This window comes from Mus caroli, unplaced genomic scaffold (assembly GCF_978045245.1).
Source record: "Mus caroli unplaced genomic scaffold, Mus_caroli_1 scaffold_4, whole genome shotgun sequence".
Classification (NCBI taxonomy): domain Eukaryota; kingdom Metazoa; phylum Chordata; class Mammalia; order Rodentia; family Muridae; genus Mus; species Mus caroli.
In genome coordinates, this window is record NW_028227259.1 from 126,477,847 (window position 1) to 126,501,593 (window position 23,747).

The following is a 23,747-nucleotide window of genomic DNA, read 5'->3' on the forward strand; positions in this document are numbered from 1 at the left end:
TCTGGGTCGTGCAAACAGAGGCAAGGACCAAAAAGAAAACCACCGTGACATATCCTCAACGTCCATCACTCCACACCTCAAACAGGCCAAATTCTTTCTGTGACCCCCAGATGACCTATAGAAGAAGTTCCTTCATCTTGCCCAACCTCACCAAGGTTTACTTCCTCGTTTTTGCACTGAACTTTTGGCCCCCTCACACCCACCCGCACCCACACCCTACTTGGAGACAGGCTTTTCCCTGTGTGTTGTCTGAGACTGTAAGCAGGGATTCATGAATAAACATGCACTCACCCTACGCAGGGAAGGAACCAGTGACAGATTGAACTTCCAATCACCCTAGGTTGGAGGGCCACAAGTGACAGACAGAAGTTCAACTTGGTGAACCAATGAGTTTTATTGCAGTTAATTATAGGAATATGGATGAGGGGTTACGTACAGAAGCAGAAATGACTCAAAGACAGCACGCACACACACACACACACCATTTTAAAATATCCTACTGTTATACCTTCTACTTAACATCCTGTGTTTTAAGGCATTTACCTCCAAAATAGAAGGTTTTAATCTCCAAAAAACCTGCTACAGGACACTAGATAGTCCAGGTCAGCCTCAAACTCACAGCAATCCTCCTGCCTCAGTCTCTTCAGTGTTGTGGTTTGAGGTAGGAGCCAACACGCCCAGTTTCCTCCTTGAGAAAAGTTCTCAATTTCTGTGTGTGTGCGCGTGCGCGCCTGCCCACAAGCATGTGTACACATGTACATGTTCACGCACATGGTTTCCATCTTGTTATTTGAGACAGGGTTGGATCTCTCATTGACCTAGTGCTTGCAGAGCAAGCAAGGCTGGCAGGTCAGTGAGGCCCAGGAGTCTGCCTGTCTCAGGAATTACAACACAACGTGCCACCACATCTGGGTATCTAGCTTTGATTATGTAGGTTCTGAGACTCGAACTCTGGTCTTTATGCTATATAGCCTTCTCCTCAGTTCCCATTCTCCATGTGACACAGAAGTCTTGGTTCAAAGGCTAAAGTTCTCCCCCGTGCCATTGGAGCTAGCCTCTATACTGTGGGCTCTCCCTGTGGACACCTTGGGAGTGAATGTCTCTTCCTAGTTATTGGATACAAGGATTTTCTTTTCCAAGTTGTCTTGTGGGTATTTAGATTTTTGTTGTTGCTGGTTTTTATTAATGTGTAGTTATTTGTGTATTCTAGATGTGAGTTCCTTCTTTGTGCACATGTGCCTGATCCCTGGAGCTGGAGTTATTAATATACGTGCTGGGAACTGAGCTGGGGTCTTCTGAAAAAGCAGCGCGATCCCTTAACCCCGGACCCATCTCTTCTGTCCCTAGATAGGAACTCTCTCTTGACTTCCTGCTTTATGAACATTTTTCTCCTCCAGCATTCAGGAGGCTGAGATGAGGATTGCTGTGAGTTTGAGGCTAGCCAGGGCTCCATAGTGAGGTCCAGGCCAGTCTGGGATACAGAGTGAGATCCTGTCTCCAAAACCAAACAAACAACAAAGCAAAAACACCCAAAGGGACCAGAGAGATGACTCAGTGGCTAAGAGCATTTTGTTCATCACAGAGAGGACCCAGGTTCAGTTCTCAGCACCCACGTGGCTGTTCATAACCATCTGTAACTCCAGTTCCTGGGGATCATGTAGATCTTATGCCTTCTTCTGATCTATTTGGGTACCGGGCCCACACTTGGCACACATACACGCAGGCAAACTCTTGTATTTGTAGAAATAAAATAAATCCAAAATATTTGGGTTTTTGTTCTTAAGATTTACACATTTTATATATGAGAGTACGTTGTCACTGATGTCAGACACACCAGTAGGGGGCATCAGATCCCATTACTGGTTGTGAGCCACCATGTGGTTGCTGGGAGTTGAACTCCAGATCTGTGGAAGAGCAGTCAGTGCTCTTAACCACTGAGCTATCTCTACAACCCCTAAAACAGCTGTTTTTAAAGGCCCAACAAAAGAGAAACAAGAAATGTCTCCCAAACCATGGCTTTTCTTCCTTCCTTCTACCCTTTCTTTCTCCTTTTCTCTTTTACAGTGGAGTGGGGTCAAGGCAGGTAACAGGGCTTGAAACAAGGGCCTTATATATGTTAGATAACTGTGTGCTACCACTGAGCCACATTCCCAGCTCTGAGGTTTGATCTTTAAAACAAACAATTAGGACTGGTGGGATGGCTCCATGGGTAAAGAAAGGTGCTTGCTTTCAAGCTTGCTGACTTGATGGCAATCCCTGGGACCCATATATAGAATGAGCCATGACAGTGGTGGTGCACGCCTTTAATCCCAGCACTCAGGAGACAGAGGCAGGCAGATCTATGAGTTCAAGGCCAGCCTGGTCTACAGAGTGAGCTCCAGGACACAAAGAAACCCTGTTGCCAAAAACAAAGCAAACCAGCCGGGCGTGGTGGCGCACGCCTTTAATCCCAGCACTTGGGAGGCAGAGGCAGGCGGATTTCTGAGTTCGAGGCCAGCCTGGTCTACAAAGTGAGTTCCAGGACAGCCAAGGCTACACAGAGAAACCCTGTCTCGAAAAACCAAAAAAAAAAAAAAAAAAAACAAAGCAAACCAACCAACCAAAGATGGAACGAGAGAATCCACTTCAAGTTCTCCTCTGACATCATAAGCATGACATCACATACGCATGTGCTAAATAAACAAACAAACAAACAAATGTAATTTTAAGAAAAGGTTTATGCCGGATGTAGTAGCACAGACCTTTTACTAGAGAGGCAGAGGCAGGCAGATCTCTGTAAGCCCGAGGCAAGGGCAGTCTGTATAGAGAATTCAATGCCAGCCAGCACTATATAGTGAAACCTGGACACACAAAACCAATTGTGGGCCAGCAAGATTGCTCAGTAGGGTGAGACTTGACACATAAGCCTGATGGCCTGAATTCAATTCCTAAAACCCACATGGAGGATGGAGAAAATGAACACACACACAAACTCCCATGTGAATGCATATGTGCACACCCTCTGGGTGTGTGAATGTGCTAAACAATAAATAATGGGGTTTTTGTTTGTTTGTTTGTTTTTGAAGACAGGGTTTCTCTGTGTAGCCCTGGCTGCCCTGGAACTCACTTTGTAGACCAGGCTGGCCTCGAACTCAGAAATCCACCTGCCTCTGCCTCCTGAGTGCTGGGATTAAAGGTGTGTGCCACCACTCCCGGCTAAATAATGTTTTTAATAAAAGAGCATTTGAGATGGCTGACTGGGAAGAGCTTGGTGGGTAAGCTCCACAATGGGAATTAGATCCCTGGGACCCTCATAGAGGTGGAAAGAACCAACCCCACATGTGTCCCCACACTTGCACCTCACAGTGCACCCCCACAGTGCACCTCCACACGTGCACTCACACACATGCACCCACACACATGCACCCCACAATGCACCCCCACACATGCATTATACACACTCACAATCATAGATACAAATTTTAAAGGATTAAAAATTTACTGCCTGGAATTTATTCTCTCTTTCCTTTGCCTCTTCATTTTGTGAAATTTGTGTAAGAAGTCAAGGATCAAACTAACTTGATTTTGTTTTGATATAAAGTCTCTCTATTGTAGCTTAGACTACCTTGAATTATTATTATTTTTTTTATTGTTTTTTTTTTTTTTGAGACAGGGTTTCTCTGTGTAGCCTTGGCTGTCCTGGAATTCACTCTGTAGACCAGGCTGGCCTTGTACGTGCATGTGTGTGTTGGTGTGTGTTCGCACGCGTGTGCCATAGTGCAGATACGGAGACCAGAGGACAACTTGCAGGTTCCAAGATTAAACCCAGGTCATCAGGTTTATCAGGAAGTGCATTTAGATGCTGAGCCATTTCTTAGCTCTGGTCTTGAACTTTTGATCTTCATTACTTCAGCCTCCAGAGAGTAGAATTACAGGCATGAGCCACAAAACCCAGCTTCCAGTTTAGATCTTCCCAAAGGGATGACTAATCTCCCTGAATCACCGGAAAAAAAAAAAGAGTAATAATATTTTCTTCCCACTGACTTAATTAAATGGTTACCTCAGCTTTTCTTGGGTTCCTTAAACTTGTGGGTTGTTCTTCTCTCTCAAAGCCTCTCGGAACACCTTGCAAAGCTTCCCCCCTCCCTCTCACACCTGCTGAGGCTGTCTCCCAAGATTTCAGTTCAAGCCTGAACATCTGCTTCTCCAGCCTGGGTGGCTGCTCTCTCAGCTTCTGGCTTCTTTCTGGCAGGTGACAGGAACATTTTTTTTTTTTTGTCCCCAGAGCATATCATGTCCTCCCAGACATCTGGAGCAAACCTGCTGCCACCAGCCTGAGGCTCAGCTTCTCCCACTTCTCTCTCAGCTCACCTTTGGGATTTCATCTTCTGCTTCAGGGCAAAAGCCAAGGAAACACTCACTACTTTCACTAGTCTATTTTGGGAGCAGAGGTTTCGAGACAGGATTTTTCTGTGTAGCTCTGTCTTGGAACTTGCCCCGTAGACCAGGCTGGTCTTGAACTCAGAAATCTGCCTGCCTCTGCCTTCAGAGTGCCGAGATTAAAGACTTTCGCTACCAGCTGCCCATCTGACCCTTTTCATTTCTTAAATTTCAAGTTTTTAATTAATTCGTTTATGTTTAGGCAGAAAGGGCTGAAGTAGTACAGGGATAGTGTTTGCATAGCTTTCAGGAGGCCATGAGTTCAATCCCCAGTATCACCCAAAAAGGATGGGGGGTGGAGGGCGGTGGAGATGGGTAGTGCTGGTGAGATAGCTCAGTAAATAAGACTGGGGCCAAGCCTGATAATCTGAGTTTGACCCCTGGGATCTGCATAGTAAGAATTAAATTGGCAGAGGTAAATAAATGTAGATCTGCCTTAATAGCAAGAGCCGACCTTCTTTTATTGGCCAGAGAAGGGAGCACCTAGACCCACCTGGGTGGGTCTAGGTGAGGGCAGTTTTTGTAGTTTAGAGTAGGAAGAGGAGGTGGGAATGAATGGTTTCTTCAATCCAAAAATTTAGGTCCTTAGGTAGTTACCAGTTAAAACCCAGCAGAACAATTTTAGCTATCTCAAACCACCCAATTCCAGAATCCTAACTCACAGTTAAATTACCTTTAAACTCCAGACCCTAAAACAAAACAAAACAAAACAAAACAAAACAAAACAACAACTGACCTTTAAGTGTTATTTTAGGCTCCCAAAGTCGGCCTCTGGAAGCTCTCCAAAAAGAGAAACATCAGTGAACACGATGGGTTTTGTGGAGTGGCAGTACTGCTAACATTGATGTCCAAATCAGGACACTAGAAATCTAAGCACTAACATTGATGTGCAAATCTCATAGGAGACCCAGCTTGGTCAGAAACAGCCTCTCCGGTCAAACTGATTTTGCTAGACCTGGGCTGGGTTACTACAGGGACCAGGAATCCACAGGTTCTCCAGGTGTCCACGGGAATGCACGTGTCTGAAGGTCAGGACAGATCGAGGTAAAAAAGGTGGAAGAGACAGGCTACATACCCAGCATCTTCTCCAAGCCCTCCAATCAGGTGCTTGCTGTATCTGGAGCAGAGACTGAAGCAGGAAGTCAGAAATTTCCTTCAGTGGGGCCCCGAGAGGCACCTGTTCCCACTTCTCTATGCAAATGAGCAGAGAAGCTCCTCCCACACAGCCGCCTTTGTGGTAGGAACTTCGTTCTTGACACTGTTAAGGTAGCCATGGAAGCCATGGAAGCTGGAGTTGTATCTGTCAGGCCGCTTTGTTTTGCAAGTCAAAGCCTGAGGCTTAAGTCCAAGGGGCAACTCAGCAAAATTTGTGATTGAGCCTCTCTTGAGGCCTGCAGGATTTTAGAAGGGGCTTCAATGAATGTCACAGTTGGCTCTAACCAAGTAGCCGAGGTGGCAGCCCTCGGAGACCCAAGCCTGCATCCCACCTGCTCTAGGGCGCTGGTTGGGCATCGATTCTTCCTAACTCTCTACACGATCTCAAAATCGCTTTCGTCGGTTTGACACTAGTTAGGTCCTTCCTCTTTAAACCAATAACTGTGACCAAGAGACTAGGATGCTGATTGGCCACAGATGGGTCATGTCACCACTTTGCGCGTGAACTGACTTATTTCTGAGTATGTGTGTGTGTGTGTGTGTGTGTGTGTTTGTGCACGGGTTCTAGTGCACATGCATAGGTATGTGTACGGAAGCCAGACATTAACGTCAGGTGTCTTCCTCGATCGATCCCTACCTTAATTTTCAGGTGGTATCTCACACGGAACCCGGAGCTCACTAGTAAGCACCAGGGGGTCCTCTTGCTTCTACCTCCCCTGCGCTGGGGGATTGCAGGTGCACAAACCACTAGGCTCGACTTTCTTGTCAGTGCTTAGTTCGGATCTCTGAACTAAGGTCTTCGTGCTTGCCAAATAAGATGTCTCTCCAGCTCCAGTGTGTCGCTTCTTGGAACATTGGTCCAAGTACACAAATCTCAGACATAGTGGATTACTTTTTCTCCAAGAGAACCAAATTCTATTCTCAGAGAGCTGAGAGGAGGCGATGGGTTTCAGGAGGGAAAAACATGACCTCCCCACCCTCCACCCCAACCCCAGCAAAGCAATGTGAACCAACTACCAAGAATGGATGGCACCTAGTTCCTTCCCAGTCATTAACTTCCTAGAGACCCCTCTCCAGGTCTCCAGTTCAGACCAGCAACACCCAACTACCCATTGGCTTCTTCTTTTTTTTTTTTTTTTTTTTTTGGCTTTTCGAGACAGGGTTTCTCTGTGTAGCCCTGGCTGTCCTGGAGCTCACTTTGTAGACCAGGCTGGCCTCGAACTCAGAAATCCGCCTGCCTCTGCCTCCCGAGTGCTGGGATTAAAGGTGTGTGCCACCATGCCCGGCCCCATTGGCTTCTTATGAGAAGTTTTTCGGATTTTGTTCCCTTTTTAAATTTAAATTAAAAAAAATTGATTTTTCTTTTCAAGACTAGGTTTTCTCTATGTAGCCTTGACCATCCTGGAACTTGCTCTGTAGACTAGGCTGGCCTTGAAATAATGAGATCTACCTGCCAAGTGCTCGGATTGAAGTTGTGTGCCACTACACTCAATTTTTTAAAAAATCATAAAACAAAAAAGCAATGTCTCACTATGTAGCCCTGGCTGTCCTGGAGCTGTGTAGACCAGGCTGGCCTCAGATTCACAGATATCCACCTGCCTCTGACTTTCGAATCTTGGGATTACAAGCATGTACCGCCACAGTGTGGTGGCATAGACTTTCTATTCACCCACTTTCCTCAGGTGGAAAACAGGTTGCTTGTTCTGTGTGACCTCCAAGTCAGGTTTGTCCCCAGATGGTCGCTTGGTTGTTGGAGTTTGGTTCTAATGCTCTGAGTCAACCAGGAATCTGTGTGCGCAAAAGCTAAAGGTCCTTGTTTGGAGGGCGAAGACGCAGAGGGGAGAAAGGAGGATTGCCCCAACTGGAGAAGAATGATGGGGCGCAGGGGCTGCTGGTGAGGAAGCCAACCAGCCAGTGAGAATTCAGGTGGGTGACTGCTGGCCACTTCCCTGATTGGGCCTGGGGTAGCAGGGGAAGGTGTAGGAGTGCCAAGCCATTTCAACAGTAAGCTAGTGTGTGTGTGTGTGTGTGTGTGTGTGTGTGTGTGTGTGTTTCATTAGCAGATCCAAAGATTCCCTGGGCAGGTGGTTGGAAGCCCCACCGGCCTGGAGCACAAAGCCTTGTTGTGGGGGGGGAGAGTAGGGGGATAAGGGGAAGGGAGAGGGGTGAGGGAGACTCACTGCTACACTTAGTGTCTGTTAAATAGCAAGCATTCAACTGGACCCTTGGAAGGAAGCTCCACAGGGAAGGGAGGCAATGGCTACAATTCCCTGCTTTGGTGGAACTTCCATTTTGCTCAGACATTAAAGAGAATAATAAGAGCAGCTGGGAGCAGACAGTGCTGTTGATTGGTTTATCTTTTTTACTTTATTTGGCACAGAGTACAGAGTTGGTTACAGAGTGAAGTAACACATTTTCAAGAGTGGTAGTGGCCGCTTGTAGCTACCTTTGGTTACTTTGTGGGTTCTTCTTACTTCTACCCTTTCAACCCCCTAACTCTAGGTAGGGGAGGAAAAAGGATCGAGGGGAAAGGGATAGATGCTATCTTCAGACGACTTCCTGCTAATTAGAGCATTCAAGTTCCTTGGGACAAGTTTTATCTTGGAAGTCAAGATATCTGATTTATTTTTTTTCTCCTTTGCACATGACTACTTAACCATGACCTACAGCAACCAACCGACACACCACCATGCATGTTTATACTCTCTGAAAAGTCCCCAGAATTCCAAATGTCACCCAGTCGCAGAAACTGTCTGCAGCTGTCAAAAATCACACCTCTGCTAGAGCACGAGGCAAATTGTCATCATGCTGTGGACAATCCGAAGCAGCCCCATTTCCCACCCCTGGGACTAAAATGAAAACATATTCCCATAATATTTCCGATTTTTTTTTTTAAAGCTGAAACTCCAAAATTTTCCATTACCACTACTGTTAACTGGGTTAGTAAAAGCATTTGGTAGCGAGGTCTAGCGATGAAGGCATACAATCCCAGTTACTCGGGAAGCTGCGGGAGGAGGACTGTGGGTTCAAGGCCAGCCTGGGAAAGGCAGCAAACCTGTTTCCAAATAGTTAAAAAGGGGAGAGGCTTGAGATGTAGCCCAGGGGGACAACACTTGTTTAGTATATTAGTTACCAATATACCAGACACAAGCAACTTAAGGGAGGAAGGGTTTGTTTGGGCTCACAGTTTGAGGATACAGTCCATCATTGCTAGGAAATCATGGTGGGAGGAGCTTGAGTGCAGGAGGAGCTGGAGGTGGGTGTGGTCACTTTGTATCCATGGGGGGCGGGGGGGGGGGGGGAAGCCAGAGACCAGAGAGAGATGATTCAGCAGGTAAAACCTAAGGGTCTACATTGGTTCCATCCCGGGAGCTCACCTGGTAGGAGCTGAGAATCCTGACATCTGCACTCAGGAAGCAGAGAGCAATGAACACAGCGCTCAGCTGGCTGCACTCTTTCTGTTCAGTGTGGGATCTCAGCCCAATGGAACCAGGTTTGCCACTCTCCTTTAGGGTGGAGCGTCCCACATCCGGCCTGGGTGAGGCTCTCTATCCCAAGACCTTCTGAATATCAAGTAGATGAAGGAAGCATGCGGTGGCACCTGAGTTGGCATTATGTATCCCCCACCCCTCAGACTGGCATGGGTCACCCTCCGTAGGGCCTTTTAAATTGAGATCTGATTGACACCCTATGAAATTCTCCTCTTTACAGTCTGGTAGTCAATGACTATTACAGACTTTATAAGGCTGTGCCACATTGTCCCGGTGTGATTCCAGACTCTGAAGTCCCCCAGAGCAACCTCATACCATTACTCCCTCAGGACTTTCAACAGTAAGTAATATGCTCTCTCACCAGATGGACTGGCCTATTCTGAACATGGCGTGGGACATGCTGCCCTTTGGTGGCTGGCTTCTGTCTGTCTGTCTGTCTGTCTCTCTCTCTCTCTCTCTGTGAGAAACAGGGTTTTTCTAGGTAGCCTTGGCTGTCCTGTACTCAGATCTGTCTCTGCCTCCTGAGTGCTAGGATTGAAGGCAGGCACCCGCCTACAGGAGTCTTGGGTCTTTTTTTTTTTTTAAGGTTTATTGTTTTTTTTTTTTTTTCAAAGATTTATTTATTAGTATAAGTTCACTGTAGCTGTCTTCAAATGCACCAGAAGAGGGCATCAGATCTCATTGTGGGTGGTTGTGAGCCACCATGTGGTTGCTGGGATTTGAACTCAGTACCTTAGGAAGAGCAGTCTGTGCTCTTACCCACTGAACCATCTCACCAGCCCCGGTTTATTGTTTATTACTTATCTATCATATGCTTGAATGGGAGTGTGCCCTGGAGCACGTGTAGAAGTTGGAAGACCACCTTCAGGAACAGATTCCCTCCCTCCACCATTTGGTTTCCAGGGGATTGAGACAGATAGTCTGGCCTAGCTGTAAGAACCTTTGCCGACTGAGCCATCCTGAGAGCCCTGACCTCTTTCACTACAAGGGTTTCTGAAGCTCATCCTCACTGTCGTATGTGTGCATATATGTGTGTATGTATAAATGTGTGTATGTATGTGTATATATGTGTGTATGTATGTATATATGTGTGTATGTATGTATATATGTGTATGTATATATGTGTGTATGTATGTATAAATGTGTGTATGTATAAACGTGTGTATGTATGTATATATGTGTGTATGTATAAATGTGTGTATGTATATATGTATGAATATATATGTTTATGTATGTATATATGTGTGTATGTATATGTGTATGTATATATGTGCGTATGTATGTGTGGGTATGTATGTATATATGTATGCATGTGTGTATATGTATGTATGTATGTATGTATGTGTGTGTGTGTATGTGTATGTATGTATGTATGAATTTCTTTTCATGACCATGGGTCTCTGTCACTCTAGGTCACTGCTCCCCCTTTTAAATCCTGTGCTTAATTTTAAGCCACATTCGATTGTCTTCTCAGGTACTCTGCCTTCCTTTGGGGATAACAATTCCCCCTCCTCTTGCTTTCTTCTTCTTCTTTCAGAAGGGTCCATGCTGGCCTGGAACTCATTACGTCGAAGAGGATGGCCTTAAACTCCTGATGCTCTGGGTTCTACCTCCTGAGTGTGGAGAGTATAATCCTACTTGATTTATGCGGTGCTCAGAATCAAACCCGGGGCCTTGTGTGCAGTAGGTAAGCACCTTATCCGCTGAGCCCCAGCCCTAGCCCCTAGAATGCCACCTCTTCAACTCTTCATTGGACCTGGCGTTCCCCACCCTTTGGGTGCACTACCACTTCCTTTACTTGACTGAACAGCAGTTGTTTTTTCTCCACTCCTCGGTGTTAACCTCTTCCCATTCCATTCTAGACCTTTTTTTTTTTTTTTTTTTGGTTTTTCGAGACAGGGTTTCTCTTTATAGCTCTGGCTGTCCTGGAGCTCACTTTGTAGACCAGGCTGGCCTCGAACTCAGAAATCCGCCTCCCGAGTGCTGGGATTAAAGGCATGCGCCACCACGCCTGGCTTTTTTTTTTTTTTTAATCTAATGAATGCTTGACAATTACCTGTTCGATTGCCTGGTGTTGCCATAACTTGCTAGTTCTAATCCAAGAGCGATTGTACCCTCCCGAGGGTATCTGGAAACAGCTCAGACATTTCCATTTATCCCTCTGGGAGTGGCAGGGTGCTACCAGCATCTATCGGGTAGAAGCCAGGGATGCTGCCAAGTCACCTATGGTGCTGAGAACAGGCTGTCAAAGACACACCCTGTCCAAAAGTCAATAGTATCAGTGTTGGGAAATCCTACCACCAATTAACAACTAGCAATCCTTTTCCTTAGGCTAGCAAAATAGAAATCAGAGGAGATCTTTGGCCTGGCCTGGCAGGAAGTTCCCATTAGAAAATATGTGTGTCTTTTCTTTCTCTTCTATTAGTAATGGAGGCTCTGGCAATCCCTGGGTAAAGCTCTTTCCTGATGCCACAGAGGTGCTCCAAGAGCCTGGATGGTATTTTCACCACTTCTTGGCCTCTGAAAGCAGCAACTGACCTCCCAGGAATCCTTGAAGTGCTAGGAATGTAACTCCACTAAGAAGGAAAACTCAGGGCTTCTCAAGTCCAGCGAAATGCCAGATCTGAATTGTCCCCCTAGGGGAGAGCAGCGAGAGGTGTTTTGCAAAGTCCTTTCCCCTGGCTTCTCTGATGAAACTTCAGAGCTGGCTTTAGAACCAATAATTCCAGGGAACCTCTCCTCCCCAACCCCCTACCCCCGCCGCCCCTGCACATGCAAGAAAAGCACACAGGAACTTTGAGAAAGGACGGTTTGCCACATGCCTCAGAGAGCAACCCGTCGGCAGAAATCTCAGCGGCTGGAAACTCAAGGCACGTGACACCCAAAGTCGCCACAGCAGACTTAACTGGGGACATAGGTTATGGCAAAGGCCAGGCAAGCGAGCCACCTGTCTTCCCGCTGACCCAATCCAACCGGTTTTCATGACCGACATGGAAACTGGGTAATTATACCTGCCTTGAAAAATAAGTTTGATTGGTCTGCGGGAGCTGGACAAGGCAAGGAACGGGTTGGCATACCATCTTAAAGAAAAAAAGCTTGTCCTTGGGGTAGGATTACCTGACAGGCTGGCTGGGACTGGCTAGTGGCGTGTGTGGTTTAAAGAGCAACCTTTAGCGCAGTTGGCAGAGACGGAAATGCCAAGCAACAGAGGAGAGAGGATTCCAGAGAGGAGCTGCCCCCTTTTTGGACATGTGCCAGTTATTGTATTGTAACACACACACACAACACACACACACACACACACACACACAAAGCAAGATGTGAATGCTTCCCTTTTTATCCCCAAAGTGAACTTCTGTTTTATTTGTGTATCCAGCCACTCATCATAGGAAGTGATTTATCAGGCTCAGTTCTGATGAGAACCTTTGAGTTACAGAAGAGCTTGGGCTTGGCATGCTGTGAACTGCAGAAGTGTTTAAGAACAAGAGTAATTAGGTGACATAGTAATGGGTGTTTAGTTGGCAGGATTTTAGGTATATTAAAAAAAAAAAAAACAAGACTGCATCTTTAAAAAGGACCATTAAATGACTGCAGTGACTAGAATGCTGTTCAGAGTGGATCCAGAAAAAGGCAAACATTCCTGGATGAGATTTTTTTTTTAATGCTACAATTAAAAATTATGGGGTGAGAGAGAACTCCATAGGTTCAGGCACTTACTGTGCAGCCCTGGAAACACGAGTTTGATTCCTAGAACCCGTAGAAGGTGGAAGGAAAGAGCTATCTCCTGATCGTTGTCCTTTGACCTCAGTCTTGCATACACACACACACACATACACTTATACACAATATTAAGTTAAACTACAAATTATTTCAGATTGGATTATTACTAAAGGCCAATTCTATTTTTGTGAATTCCACCTTTCCAAACGTTTTCTTCCATTCTGATAGTACATATGGTCCAGTCCGCTGTTCTTTCTTTTACCAAACAGATCAGACATTTACAAACTTCTTTCCCATGTGCCAGATATTAGATTAAACCCTGATGATATGATGCCTATTTGCCCCGACCCCTGAATAACCCAGACTGCAGTGAAATCCCTATGGTCTGGAAGCACAACAGAGAACACAGACATCTAAGATCCCCTTAGATATGGAATTACATCCTCACTGGTAGAAGGAAGAGTAAAGGAAAGGTTTGGGGGCAGCTGTGTGCTTGGCAGGAGGCCAGTCAGCCAGGAAACACCAAATAGGTAGAAAAGGTATTTGGGACCTAGATCATTTATACACCACCCACACTGGCTAGGAATGAAACTTCAATGTGTATATGTTTATGACACATACCAACACTGTATATGAGCTAAACTGGGCATGCTAGTGTGTGCTTATAAGGCCAGGCAATTGGCCTGTAGAGGAAGGAGAAACAGGACTAAGTTCAGGTCAGCCTTGGGCAAACAGAAAGTTCAAGGTCAGCCTAAGTTATAGGAGATCCTGTCTTTACAACAAAATAACTAGAGACAGGAGGGATAGCTCAGCAGTCAAGAGCACTGACTGCTCTTCTAGAGGACCTGGGTTGGATTCCCATCACTTATATGGCTGCTCACAACTGTCTGTAACTCCAGTTTTAAGAGATCGAATGCTCTCTTCTGAGGCCCCAGGGGCACTGCACACACATGACATAGGACACACATGTAGACAAAACACATAAAATAAGAATAACTCACTCTGTAGACCAGACTGGCCTCGAACTCAGAAATCCACCTGCCTCTGCTTCCCAAGTGCTGTGATTAAACGCATGCGACACTACTGCTCAGCTTAAAAAGTTCTCTTAAGAACAGTAATGATGATGATGATGATAAAGAGTCCTAGCTGTTATTCAACTGAAATAATTTCTTAGGGAAATAATTTACAATTGTTAATATTTGGGGAAGGCTTTTTGATCTTCGTTCAAATAGGTGAAGAGCTTTAGAAAAAAAATAAAATAGAAAGTGCCCCTCCTTTCTTCTTCTTTATCTCCCTCTCTCTTCTTCTTCTTTCTTTCTTTCTTTCTTTCTTTCTTTCTTTCTTTCTTTCTTTCTCTCTTTCTTTATTTTTTGAGACAGGGTGTCTATGTAGCCTTAAGTGACTTGTAACTCACAATGTAGATCAGGCTGGCCTCAAGTTCACAGATCTGCCTACCTCTGCCTCCTAACTGCCAGGGATTAGAGGTATAGGCCATCCTGCCTGACCCCTTCTGCCAAGGGATGACCCTCTTGAAAAGAGAAGGAAGGTGTGGCTGGAGAAAGAGGTCTCATCTTGGCAGTTCTCTCAGCCCTCCACAGTTTCTGAAGGCCTCCAAATCAGAGGCAGGAAAAAGACCTGCTTGGCCAGGTTGACTGTCAAACTTAGGATCAAGGGTACAGATGTTTTAGACCCGGGACTTTCAAGACACAGGAATTATGGAAATGTTAGGATTACCCTTTCTCACCCAGTATACTAGATGGTGTCGAATCTCAATCTTGATTTCTTACAGTTATGTAAAGGAATATATATAGAGAGAGGGTGTGTGTATGTGGTATGTATGGAAGAAACTGTTAAACAAGATATAGTGGCACATAATTTGTAATCCTTGAACTTGGGAAGCTGTAGGCAAGATCAGAAGGAATCCAAGGCCAACCTTGGTGAAAGAGCGAGTCTGAGGTCAGCCTGTGCTTGATGAAACTCTTATCTCAAAAAAATCAGAAGAGGGAAAAAAAAAAGATGGTGAGAGAGAGAAAAAAAATCAAAACAGGACACCCACCCTAATCCCCCCCCCCAAAAAAAAAGCCAACAACCCAATCTACCCGTCATTCTCAATAATTTACAGTCCTCTGGTAAATCTAACTCCTGGATCACAGGTAGCCAAGTCCAAAGCGACTATAACTCTTAACTACGACTTCCAGGAGACACTGCGCCCACACCCTTTGCGCACGCTCGATTCCGGTGACTACATAGGGCTGCGAGCCCGAGGGGGCGGGGCTTGGACCTGAGCCACGGAGAGGGGGCGGGGCCGGGGCGGGGTCGGAGAGGGGGCGGCGCTGCCGGCGCGGCCCGGAACACGCTAGTGGAGCGGAAGATGGCGGCGGCGGCGGCAGCTGCAGCCGGGACCCCAGTGTGGTTGAGGCGGAGGAGCCGCCGGCTCTGACCTCGCTCTGGCTCCAGTGCGTGCGGTAGAGCGTGTGCGAGGCCCCGTGCGGCGGGCAGGGGCGGCAGTGGCCAGTGCGCGCCGCCCTGAGGAACGCCCGGGCGGCGCGGCTGCGGCGGAGGAGAGAGCCGGCTCCGGGCCTCGGCGTCCTCCGGCGCCCCGGGCCCCGCGCCTCCTCGGGGGGGCGGCGGCGGCGATGTTCTCGGTCTTGTCGTATGGACGCCTGGTGGCCCGCGCCGTACTCGGCGGCCTGTCGCAGACTGACCCCAGGGCGGGCGGCGGCGGTGGTGGCAGCAGCGGCGACTACGGGCTGGTGACGGCGGGCTGCGGCTTCGGCAAGGACTTCCGTAAGGGCCTGCTCAAGAAGGGCGCGTGCTACGGGGACGACGCGTGTTTCGTGGCCCGCCACCGCTCGGCCGACGTCCTGGGTGAGTCCCCCGGCCCCAAGTCGGCCTCCCGGGGACTCCGGAGTGCGAGGCTTCCCTGCTTCCTTCGCTGAGCGCAGCGCAGCGCCTTGCCGAGCACCCCGAGATGCGTTTTCTGCCTCACGATCCCCCCTCCCCATCCCCACACTTTAGAAATGGGGAAACTGAGGGGCAGAGCGGTGGAGCCACGTGCCCAAGGTCACCGCCTTGGGAATGTGTCCAGTCCGTCCCGGTGCAGAACCGTGCACTCTTCTTAGTCACAGCCCCCACGCGACCTCGTCCTCCTCGTTCGGCGACACCTGCAGGCTGCTAACCTCGCTTTGCCTCGCTCCCTCCTCCCTCTTGGCGCCCCGGGAATCCCTGCTTCTTGGCGAGCTCTTGACGCCACAGCCCGGTCCCAGCTGCGGGATCCGGGAGCAGACCCGAAGACAGACGGCGGGGAGCCCACAGCCCCCCCCCCCCCCCGTCGTGGGTTCTTCCCGCTGCCTGGACGGTCCCCGGATTGCCATCCTTTCGGGAAGGGCCGTGGGGTTGTGGGTGGACTGCTGGCCTGGTTAGAAATTCTAGCAGTGCTTTCTCCCAAACCCAGCTTGTCTACTTGAGGTCACTTGGGGGTGGCAGAAAGGTCTCCTTGACCCAAAATAGAATGGCTGGACCTGCTTGTAGGCTGCAGCCAAAAAGGCTGTGAGACTCGGTCACAGCTTTTTAGGCCACAGGTGCTTCCTAAGATCTATCCCAGTTACTAGAGGAGAGAGAGAGAGAGAGAGAGAGAGAGAGAGAGAGAGAGAGAGAGCTGTCCAAAGGCCTAAACAATGCACAAGCTGTCAGAAACTTTACCTAGGGTATGCCCTTGGAGAGTTCGTGTATGCCACTAAAGGTCTTTCAGTTCGGGAAGCTCTTCTTTTGATATTGAAGGACAGACTGTCATTGGCGCCTAGGTTCAAATGTCACGTTGGTTTCACTTCTCCAGTGACATTGAGTTTATGGTTACTTAAAAGCTTCATAGGCTTAGACAAAATATGGCATCGGAGCAAATAATAGTTTTTGTGACAGTAATTGTTTGCTGGGTTTTTTTTTTTTCCTTCTTTCTTTTTCGTGTGAACAGTGTCTTTGTAGCTCATTTGCTGTTTAGTGCAGGCTGACCTTCAGTTCTTGCTGAGGATACAGGTGTGTGCCCCAGCTCCCAGCTCATGACATTTTCAAATCAGATAACCTTGTGAGTTTTGGTTTTATCACATGGAGTGTTTGTAAGCATGATAGCGGGGTTGGTTCTCATTTTAATTGATGAATAACCTCTTCAACTGTGTTGAGAAAAAATCTTTTAGTATTTAGACTGCACTATTGGTGCCAACCTTTCAGAGAGCCTCCCTAGGTTTGGAAGTACAGAGATTCGCCGTGAAGTCTGTCTAGATGCAGGGTTATTTTTGAGAGGCTGCCGTTAGCGGCTTCTGCAAGTCACTTAGGCAGCCAGCAGCCCTTCGCTTGGGGAACTTCGGGTCTGTGCTGCCTTTGAAGTCACAGTGAGCTGTGGGTAGTGTAGGCTGCTAACTTGCCACCTATGCATGAGGCCTTTGTTCAAGACCTAACACCACCAAAAAAGATGTCAGGAGCTGCAGTCATACGGACAGGTTAAGCGATGATGAGCCAGGAAAGGTCGTTTTATAAAGCTGACTACAAGCTAGTTTTTTGGGCTTGATATTATTTTTGTGAGAAATCTGTGGTTTGATTGATTGGCAGTAATAGTACTTTCTAGACCTGGGTCTGAGCATATCACATTGACAAATACCTGGAGTGAACCACTCTTAGGTTTTTGTTGTTGTTGTTGTTTGTTTGTTTTTCGAGACAGGGTTTCTCTGTATAGCCCTGGCTGTCCTGGAACTCACTTTGTAGATCAGGCTGGCCTCGAACTCAGAAATCTGCCTGCCTCTGCCTCCCGAGTGCTGGGATTAAAGGCGTGCGCCACCACGCCCAGCACCACTCTTAGGTTTTAAACTGCCTGCCATTCTGTGTAGTGAGACAGAATCTTGTACATCTACCCAGAGGCTTGTTGCTGTTCTGTGTTGAGACAGGTTCTTGCGATATTGCCTAGGATGGTCATGACCTCCTGGCCTCAAGAAACTCTCTTGTGTAGGTCTCCTGAGTCCTAGCAGAGCCAGGTCTACAGGTGAACATGCCGTGCCTGGTCAGGTCTTTCCATTACTAGTTGTGTCCACTCTCCACGTTAGCTACCAAGAAGCCATCTTGGGTAACAGATCAACTGAAGATGTAGGGTACTAATTTGTATAATTTTTTCTGTAATATGTTGTTTTAATATTAACAAATAGTGTTACTATCTTGTGTACCTAACTTATAAGTTACACTTTATAAATTATTATTATTATTACTTTAGTTTTTTCGAGACAGGGTTTCTCTGTATAGCCCTGGCTGTCCTGGAACTCACTTTGTAGACCAGGCTGGCCTGGAACTCAGAAATTCACCTGCCTCTGCCTCCCAAGTGCTGGGATTAAAGGCGTGCGCCACCACTGCCCAGCTTACAAATTATTCTTTATCATAGCTATATATGTATTTGAAAAAGTACTTAGAGGGTTCAGTACTCTCTGAGGCTCAGGCATCCACTAGGGGCCTTGAATGTCTCCCTCAGGAAGAAAGGGGACTGCTGTATCTGAATGTATTAAGTCTATGCTGAATTTTAACATGCTGCTATCTTGCCATTGTGGCATATTTACAAGGGTATGGGAGATACTGGGCAGACCCTTTCTAAAAAAGCACAAACTTCATCTCCTGCTCTGGCATTCTGGCAGAAACCATGCCTACTTTGAGGTTAAGCTTTGCAACTAAGTAGCTCTGTAATTTGTGGTCTTGGGTGGACTCTCTGAGTCTGCTGTCCTTATCTGGAAAAGATGAAAGGAGTGGGCTGTCAGACTTAATGCAGAGGCTCTGGCTAGACAGTCAGGTTCAGGTTTTCCTGTAGTCCCTCAAACAGCATGGCTATGAATCGCCTGCCACAGGCACCTTGGTAGAGCTCTTCACTTTTGTATCTAGCATTGGGCACTCAGTTGTTAAGTTACCTTGGTTCACTGGCTGAAGGATCCTTGGCTGTGGAAGGACCTCTTTGGAGAAGAGAGCACAGAGGCAGGCTGGAGACAGTCCACCATGTGCCACTGAAGGCAGGTGCTTGAGTGTCTGATGGAGATACACACACACACACACACACAGCTGCCTATGTGACCAAGAAGAAGCTAGTTAGATTTGACAAAGATCTTGCAGACACACACCTGCAAATGGGGGAGTGGGCATGAGGACAGTGAGGAACAGGTTCTCCAGGACTGTCCTGTTGTGGAGGCGCCCTTCTGGAAAGCCATCCTGGGAGTCACCTGAAACAACTTTCTAAGTTGGCCTCATTTGGTCTTTGGCAGCCATGAGGCAGTTCACCAGGTGGTGCCTTTGACTCTATTGACACCATCCTATCACAGGCTGAACTGATACGAGTTGTGAGCTAAATCACATTACGGTAAATCTATGTGAGTTCAAGGCTAGCTTGGTCTACATAAAAGAGGCCTTTATGGGCTTCTCCTCAGCTGTTAGGAATGAAAGCTAGAGTAGGAGAAATAAATTATTATTTTAATTTTTTTAAAAATTGAAATTGGCAGGTCATAGTGGCACATGTCTTTAATCCATCACTTGGGAGGCAGAGGCAGGCAGATCTCTGAGTTGAAGGCCAGCCTGGTCTACTAGGACAGCCAGAGCTACACAGAGAAACTGTCCATAGACGTATGTATGTATGTATGTATGTATGTATGCATGTATGTATGATAACATTGGGACTGAATTGTCCTATTAGTCATGATAAAGAACACTTGATGCCTCACACTGTTATTGTCCTCCTGGATTTCTTTTAGGAAAAATTGGCTGTGGAGGGTGTGGTGAGACCCAGCACCACTCCCATCCCGTGGAAAATTGGCAGGGGCTCCTTCTCTCCATTGGGCCAGCAGGAGTAAGCCCACACGGCACGAGCTGTGTTCCTTCCCTTTACTTAGCCCTGAGCTTTGTCACTTTGCATGCTGTGCCTTCCTAGGTACACAGAGCCATGAGAGCCACCTGATGTCCCCACCACAACAGCAGCATCAAAAGGCTGCTGAGAACTTAAGACTTCACGACCTTGAGGCCCATTTCCTCCATGTTTTGGTGATGAGTAGAGAGACCTTCAGATGCTTGGGTAACTTCAAAGCACTGCTAGTTATTGGCAGACAGGGCTTTCACTGTCATACTTGAAGGGATGAAGGGAGGGAAAGAGTCAGAGAGTGAGAGCGAGAGAGCATATGAATGTGTTTATAATCGCTTTATTCTCTCTGACTCATAACTGAAAAGCAACAAAAAACTCCCCTGCATGCTAAACACAGCTTACAGAAAACCATTTATTTAAAAATGGAAGGCATGGTTTGTGCAGTATAAATTCTGGCCTCTAAAGACTGAGCAGTGAAGCCACTCTTAAAAAGCCAAGGGTTGTTTGTTTAAGCTTGGTTTAACTTGGAACCTAAACATGAAAATAAAACAGTTTTCTACGCCAGCCTTTGGTTTTGAGTTTTTACTGGGCCAGGATTCTGAAGTGTTTTTGTGAGTCTTGCCAATCTTAAAAAATATTCTTTGGTGGGGTGGTGGAGGTGGTGGTGGTGGTGGTAGTGTTTTGTGTGTGTGGGTGTTTTGCCTGCTTGCATGTACCACATGCATGGCTGATGCCCTTGGTGGATGTGGGTGGACATTGGGTTCCCTGGAACTGTAATTCTGAATGGTTGTGAGCTGCTATGCGGATGCTGGGAGTCAAACACAGGTCCTCTGTAAGGGCAGCTGGTGCTCTTGGCTATGGATCATTCTTTCTAGCCCTGGTTTTGTTTTTGAGATAGAGCCTCACTCTATGCAGCTACAGCTGACCTAAAACTCATTGTGTAGGCCAGACTGGTCTCAAATTCACAACAGATCTGCCTGCCTCTGCCTCCTGAGTGGTTGGATTAAAGTTGTGAGCCACTATGCCCAGCTTTTGAACCTTAATGTATGAAGTTCAGGTACATAGGTTAGGTCTAGTTTGATATTTCCAGTCTTTATCCACTGATGGACTTTTTACACAAGTCATCACTGGAGAGTTCACTGATACCCAGGTTTTAAGAAGTCCTCTCTGGAATCTCACGTCCTGTCCAGACATTGGTCTCATCTTGCAGTCAGGATTTTTTTAAAAGTCAAATCTATCTGTTAATGACCTTGAGTCTTCTGTTGTTTTAAGCTGAGCTGCAGTGCTTAGAACATGGCTCACCTGGTAAAGGTGCTTGTCACCAAGCCTAATGACCTGAGTTTGAGCCCCAGGACCTGTGTGGCAAAAGGAGAAACTGACTCCCCCAAGCTGTCCACTGACCTCTGTACTCTAGCTCCACAATACATGTCAAAAATAATAAATACACTCATACATATATACATACAAGCATAAATACATACCAAAGCTGAGTTGCAAAGTCAAATGACATGACATGGCACCTTTTAAAAATGTATACTTAGTAGTCACAAGGTCGTACAGCCTTCCCGAGCCCAGAATCTGCTGCCCCTCTCCCCCCAAACCCCAAGCCTGTCTGTCCACTTGCAGTTGCTCCCCACTTGTGGGTGTTTCCCAACCTTGGTAGCAGCTTGCCAGTTCTCCGAGTTTGCCTGTTCTGGGCATTGTGTGTAAGTGGAAGCCTAGAATATGTAGTCTTCCATGCTCTTTTCTTTTGTTTTACCTGTTTTCAAAGTTGAGGTCAGAAAGAGTCAATGCTTCATCCGTTTTATGGCTGCATAATATTCCGTTTCAGGAGTATGCTACATTCTGTTGACATGCTCATCCGCTCGTATCACTATATACACATATTTGATACTGTGAATAACGTTTGGCATATTTGTATATAAGCTTTTGTGTAAGCAGGTGTTACATATTATTTTGGTGTGCGTATGGACATTCACTACATAGGCTGGCTTTGAACTCTGAGCAGTTCTCCTCCTTGGCCTTGAAGTGCTGGGATTGCAGGCGCACGCCACCACACTTGGCGATGACATGTAACTTTAGTCTTTTCAGGTGTAAAACTGGGAGTGGAATTACTTGGACATATGATAAGTTGGTATAGTTTGAATATATAATCATTTTATATAAAGAGAATTAGCTGGGCAGTGGTGGCGCACGCCTTTGATCCCAGCACTAGGGAGGCAGAGGCAGGCGGATTTCTGAGTTCCAGGACAGCCTGGTCTACAGAGTGAGTTCCAGGACAGCCAGGGCTATGCAGAGAAACCCTGTCTTGAAGGAAAAAAAAAGAGAAGAAAGAAAGAAAAAAAAAAGAAAATTAACTTTTAAATTGCAGTAATTAAATATGTAAAGTTCTAAGATTAATAAGTTCTTTAAATATGCCTGCTGTCACATAATCTATGTGTTTTCAACAGAAAATGTCACTAGGCTTAGTCTGATACAGGCCTCTAATTTCAGCACTTGAGAGGTAGAGGCAGGCATAGTCTGAGGCCAGCCTGGACTACATACTGAGTTTTAGGATAGCCAGGGCTACATAGTGAGCCCCTACCTCAACAAAAGAAAGAAGGAAAAAAGAAAGAGTGAACTGTTGAGAAAGAGGGGGAAGTCTGGACAGGGATGTTGTGCTGACTAGCTGCTGTGTGGCTCAGATCCTGGGGGCCGATGTCAGGGTGGATGGAGAGGACGCCTGCTGTTTGCTGAGCTCCACCCCACCCCACCCTGCTGTGTGGGCGAGTTAGACTTTGTAAGGTGCTTAGGAGACACCTTCACTTTCACCCATTGCCTTCAGCTACTTTTCCTGGCCACCAGTTATAATTTGGAGACTTTGGGTTCAGCTTGACATTGTCCTGACTTTCAGCTTTTCCCTCAAGGTGATAATAATCTCTAGAGGGCTCTGGATGTAAGTAAGCCATTGGATTTTATAGAAGCACAGTGCTTGTACTTTTTAGATAGATAGTTGCAAAGACTTGTTGAATCCCTGGGGAAGGTAGGGTGCAGATGGGCTCCCGTTGGGGAGGGATTTGGGGTGCTAAGAAATCACCAAACGGGGCAGGCAGCATGTGATCTGAAAGGCTGTAGCAGTGTCCAGGTGGACTTGGTGCTGGTGTGCGGCTCCAGGAACACCACACCAGGTCAGAACGTGACCTACAAGCACGCCCTCTGGCAGATCAAATACTCATCAACGTGAGGCTAAATGCCAAGTTCCCTTATGTAGTTCCCGTGTCTTTCCTACGGCTATGCCTAGGCCGTGGGATTCACACTTCTCAGAAAAACAGTTTGTATTTTTTGAATCTTATTTCTACAGAAATTGGACTTTAGTCCTTGAAAATAACATGCCTGGCGAGGCGAGCTTAACTTTCAGAATACGTGCTAACTTCCTGTCCCTTTGAGAGAGAAGTGGTGAAGGGTGTCTAGTGTGCTGCTGCTGTTAGGAACACTTATGAATGTGAGCTTCGTGTTCTTTCTGTTGCTAAAAAGTTCATAGAAATCAATCCTAAGGCCAGAGGGCATAGCTGATGATAGCAGGTACTTTACCTCCTCTGGGCTTGAGCTGGCTTTTGACTCAGCCCTGCCAGTTTACTTTTAGATCATTACAGTGGAAGAGGGGCTGAGTGCTTCAGTAAGATGCCAAGTGGGGACTTGGGGGTGGATTGGAGGAGCAAACAGGTCCTTTGTGTAAAGAGGAAAGACCTCCCTTTCTTTCTCCTAAGCCATGCCGCTTGCTTACCTCACTCCAGGAGTCATCTGCTGCCCCTGAAGGCAGCACTGGAGATGGCAGAGCAGAGCAGTTGTGTTGCTTCAGACTCAGCTGCATCTGACCTGTCTGTCACCTGCTGCGTTTAGTCGTCTGTAAAGTTAACTAGTCGCTAGGTTTGGTGCAGCTGGTGTTGAAGTTAGACTCAAACCTATGACTCAATTGCGTTGTCTAGTGCTTTTAAATGTCTAGTGCTTCAGCTTTGAGCTTATAAAATAACGCCTGCTCATAAAGAGTAGTGTGTAAAACACTGGTAGCACATACCTTGGCTGCAGGCAGCACTGCGCCCCCTGGCCTTGCCACA

The 23,747-nt window shown here is 46.8% G+C and overlaps 1 protein-coding gene across 1 annotated transcript in view; it reads left to right on the plus strand.

Annotated features, from left to right (window-relative positions):
• The first annotated feature begins 15,122 nt into the window (after positions 1 to 15,122).
• Pptc7 (protein phosphatase targeting COQ7) overlaps positions 15,123 to 23,747 on the plus strand; it is a 40,635-nt gene continuing 32,010 nt past the window's right edge. The window contains exon 1 of the mRNA XM_021163649.3: positions 15,123 to 15,653. Within this exon, the coding sequence (XP_021019308.1) occupies positions 15,422 to 15,653 (232 nt within the window). The 5' untranslated portion in view covers positions 15,123 to 15,421. The remainder of the gene's footprint in view (positions 15,654 to 23,747) is intronic.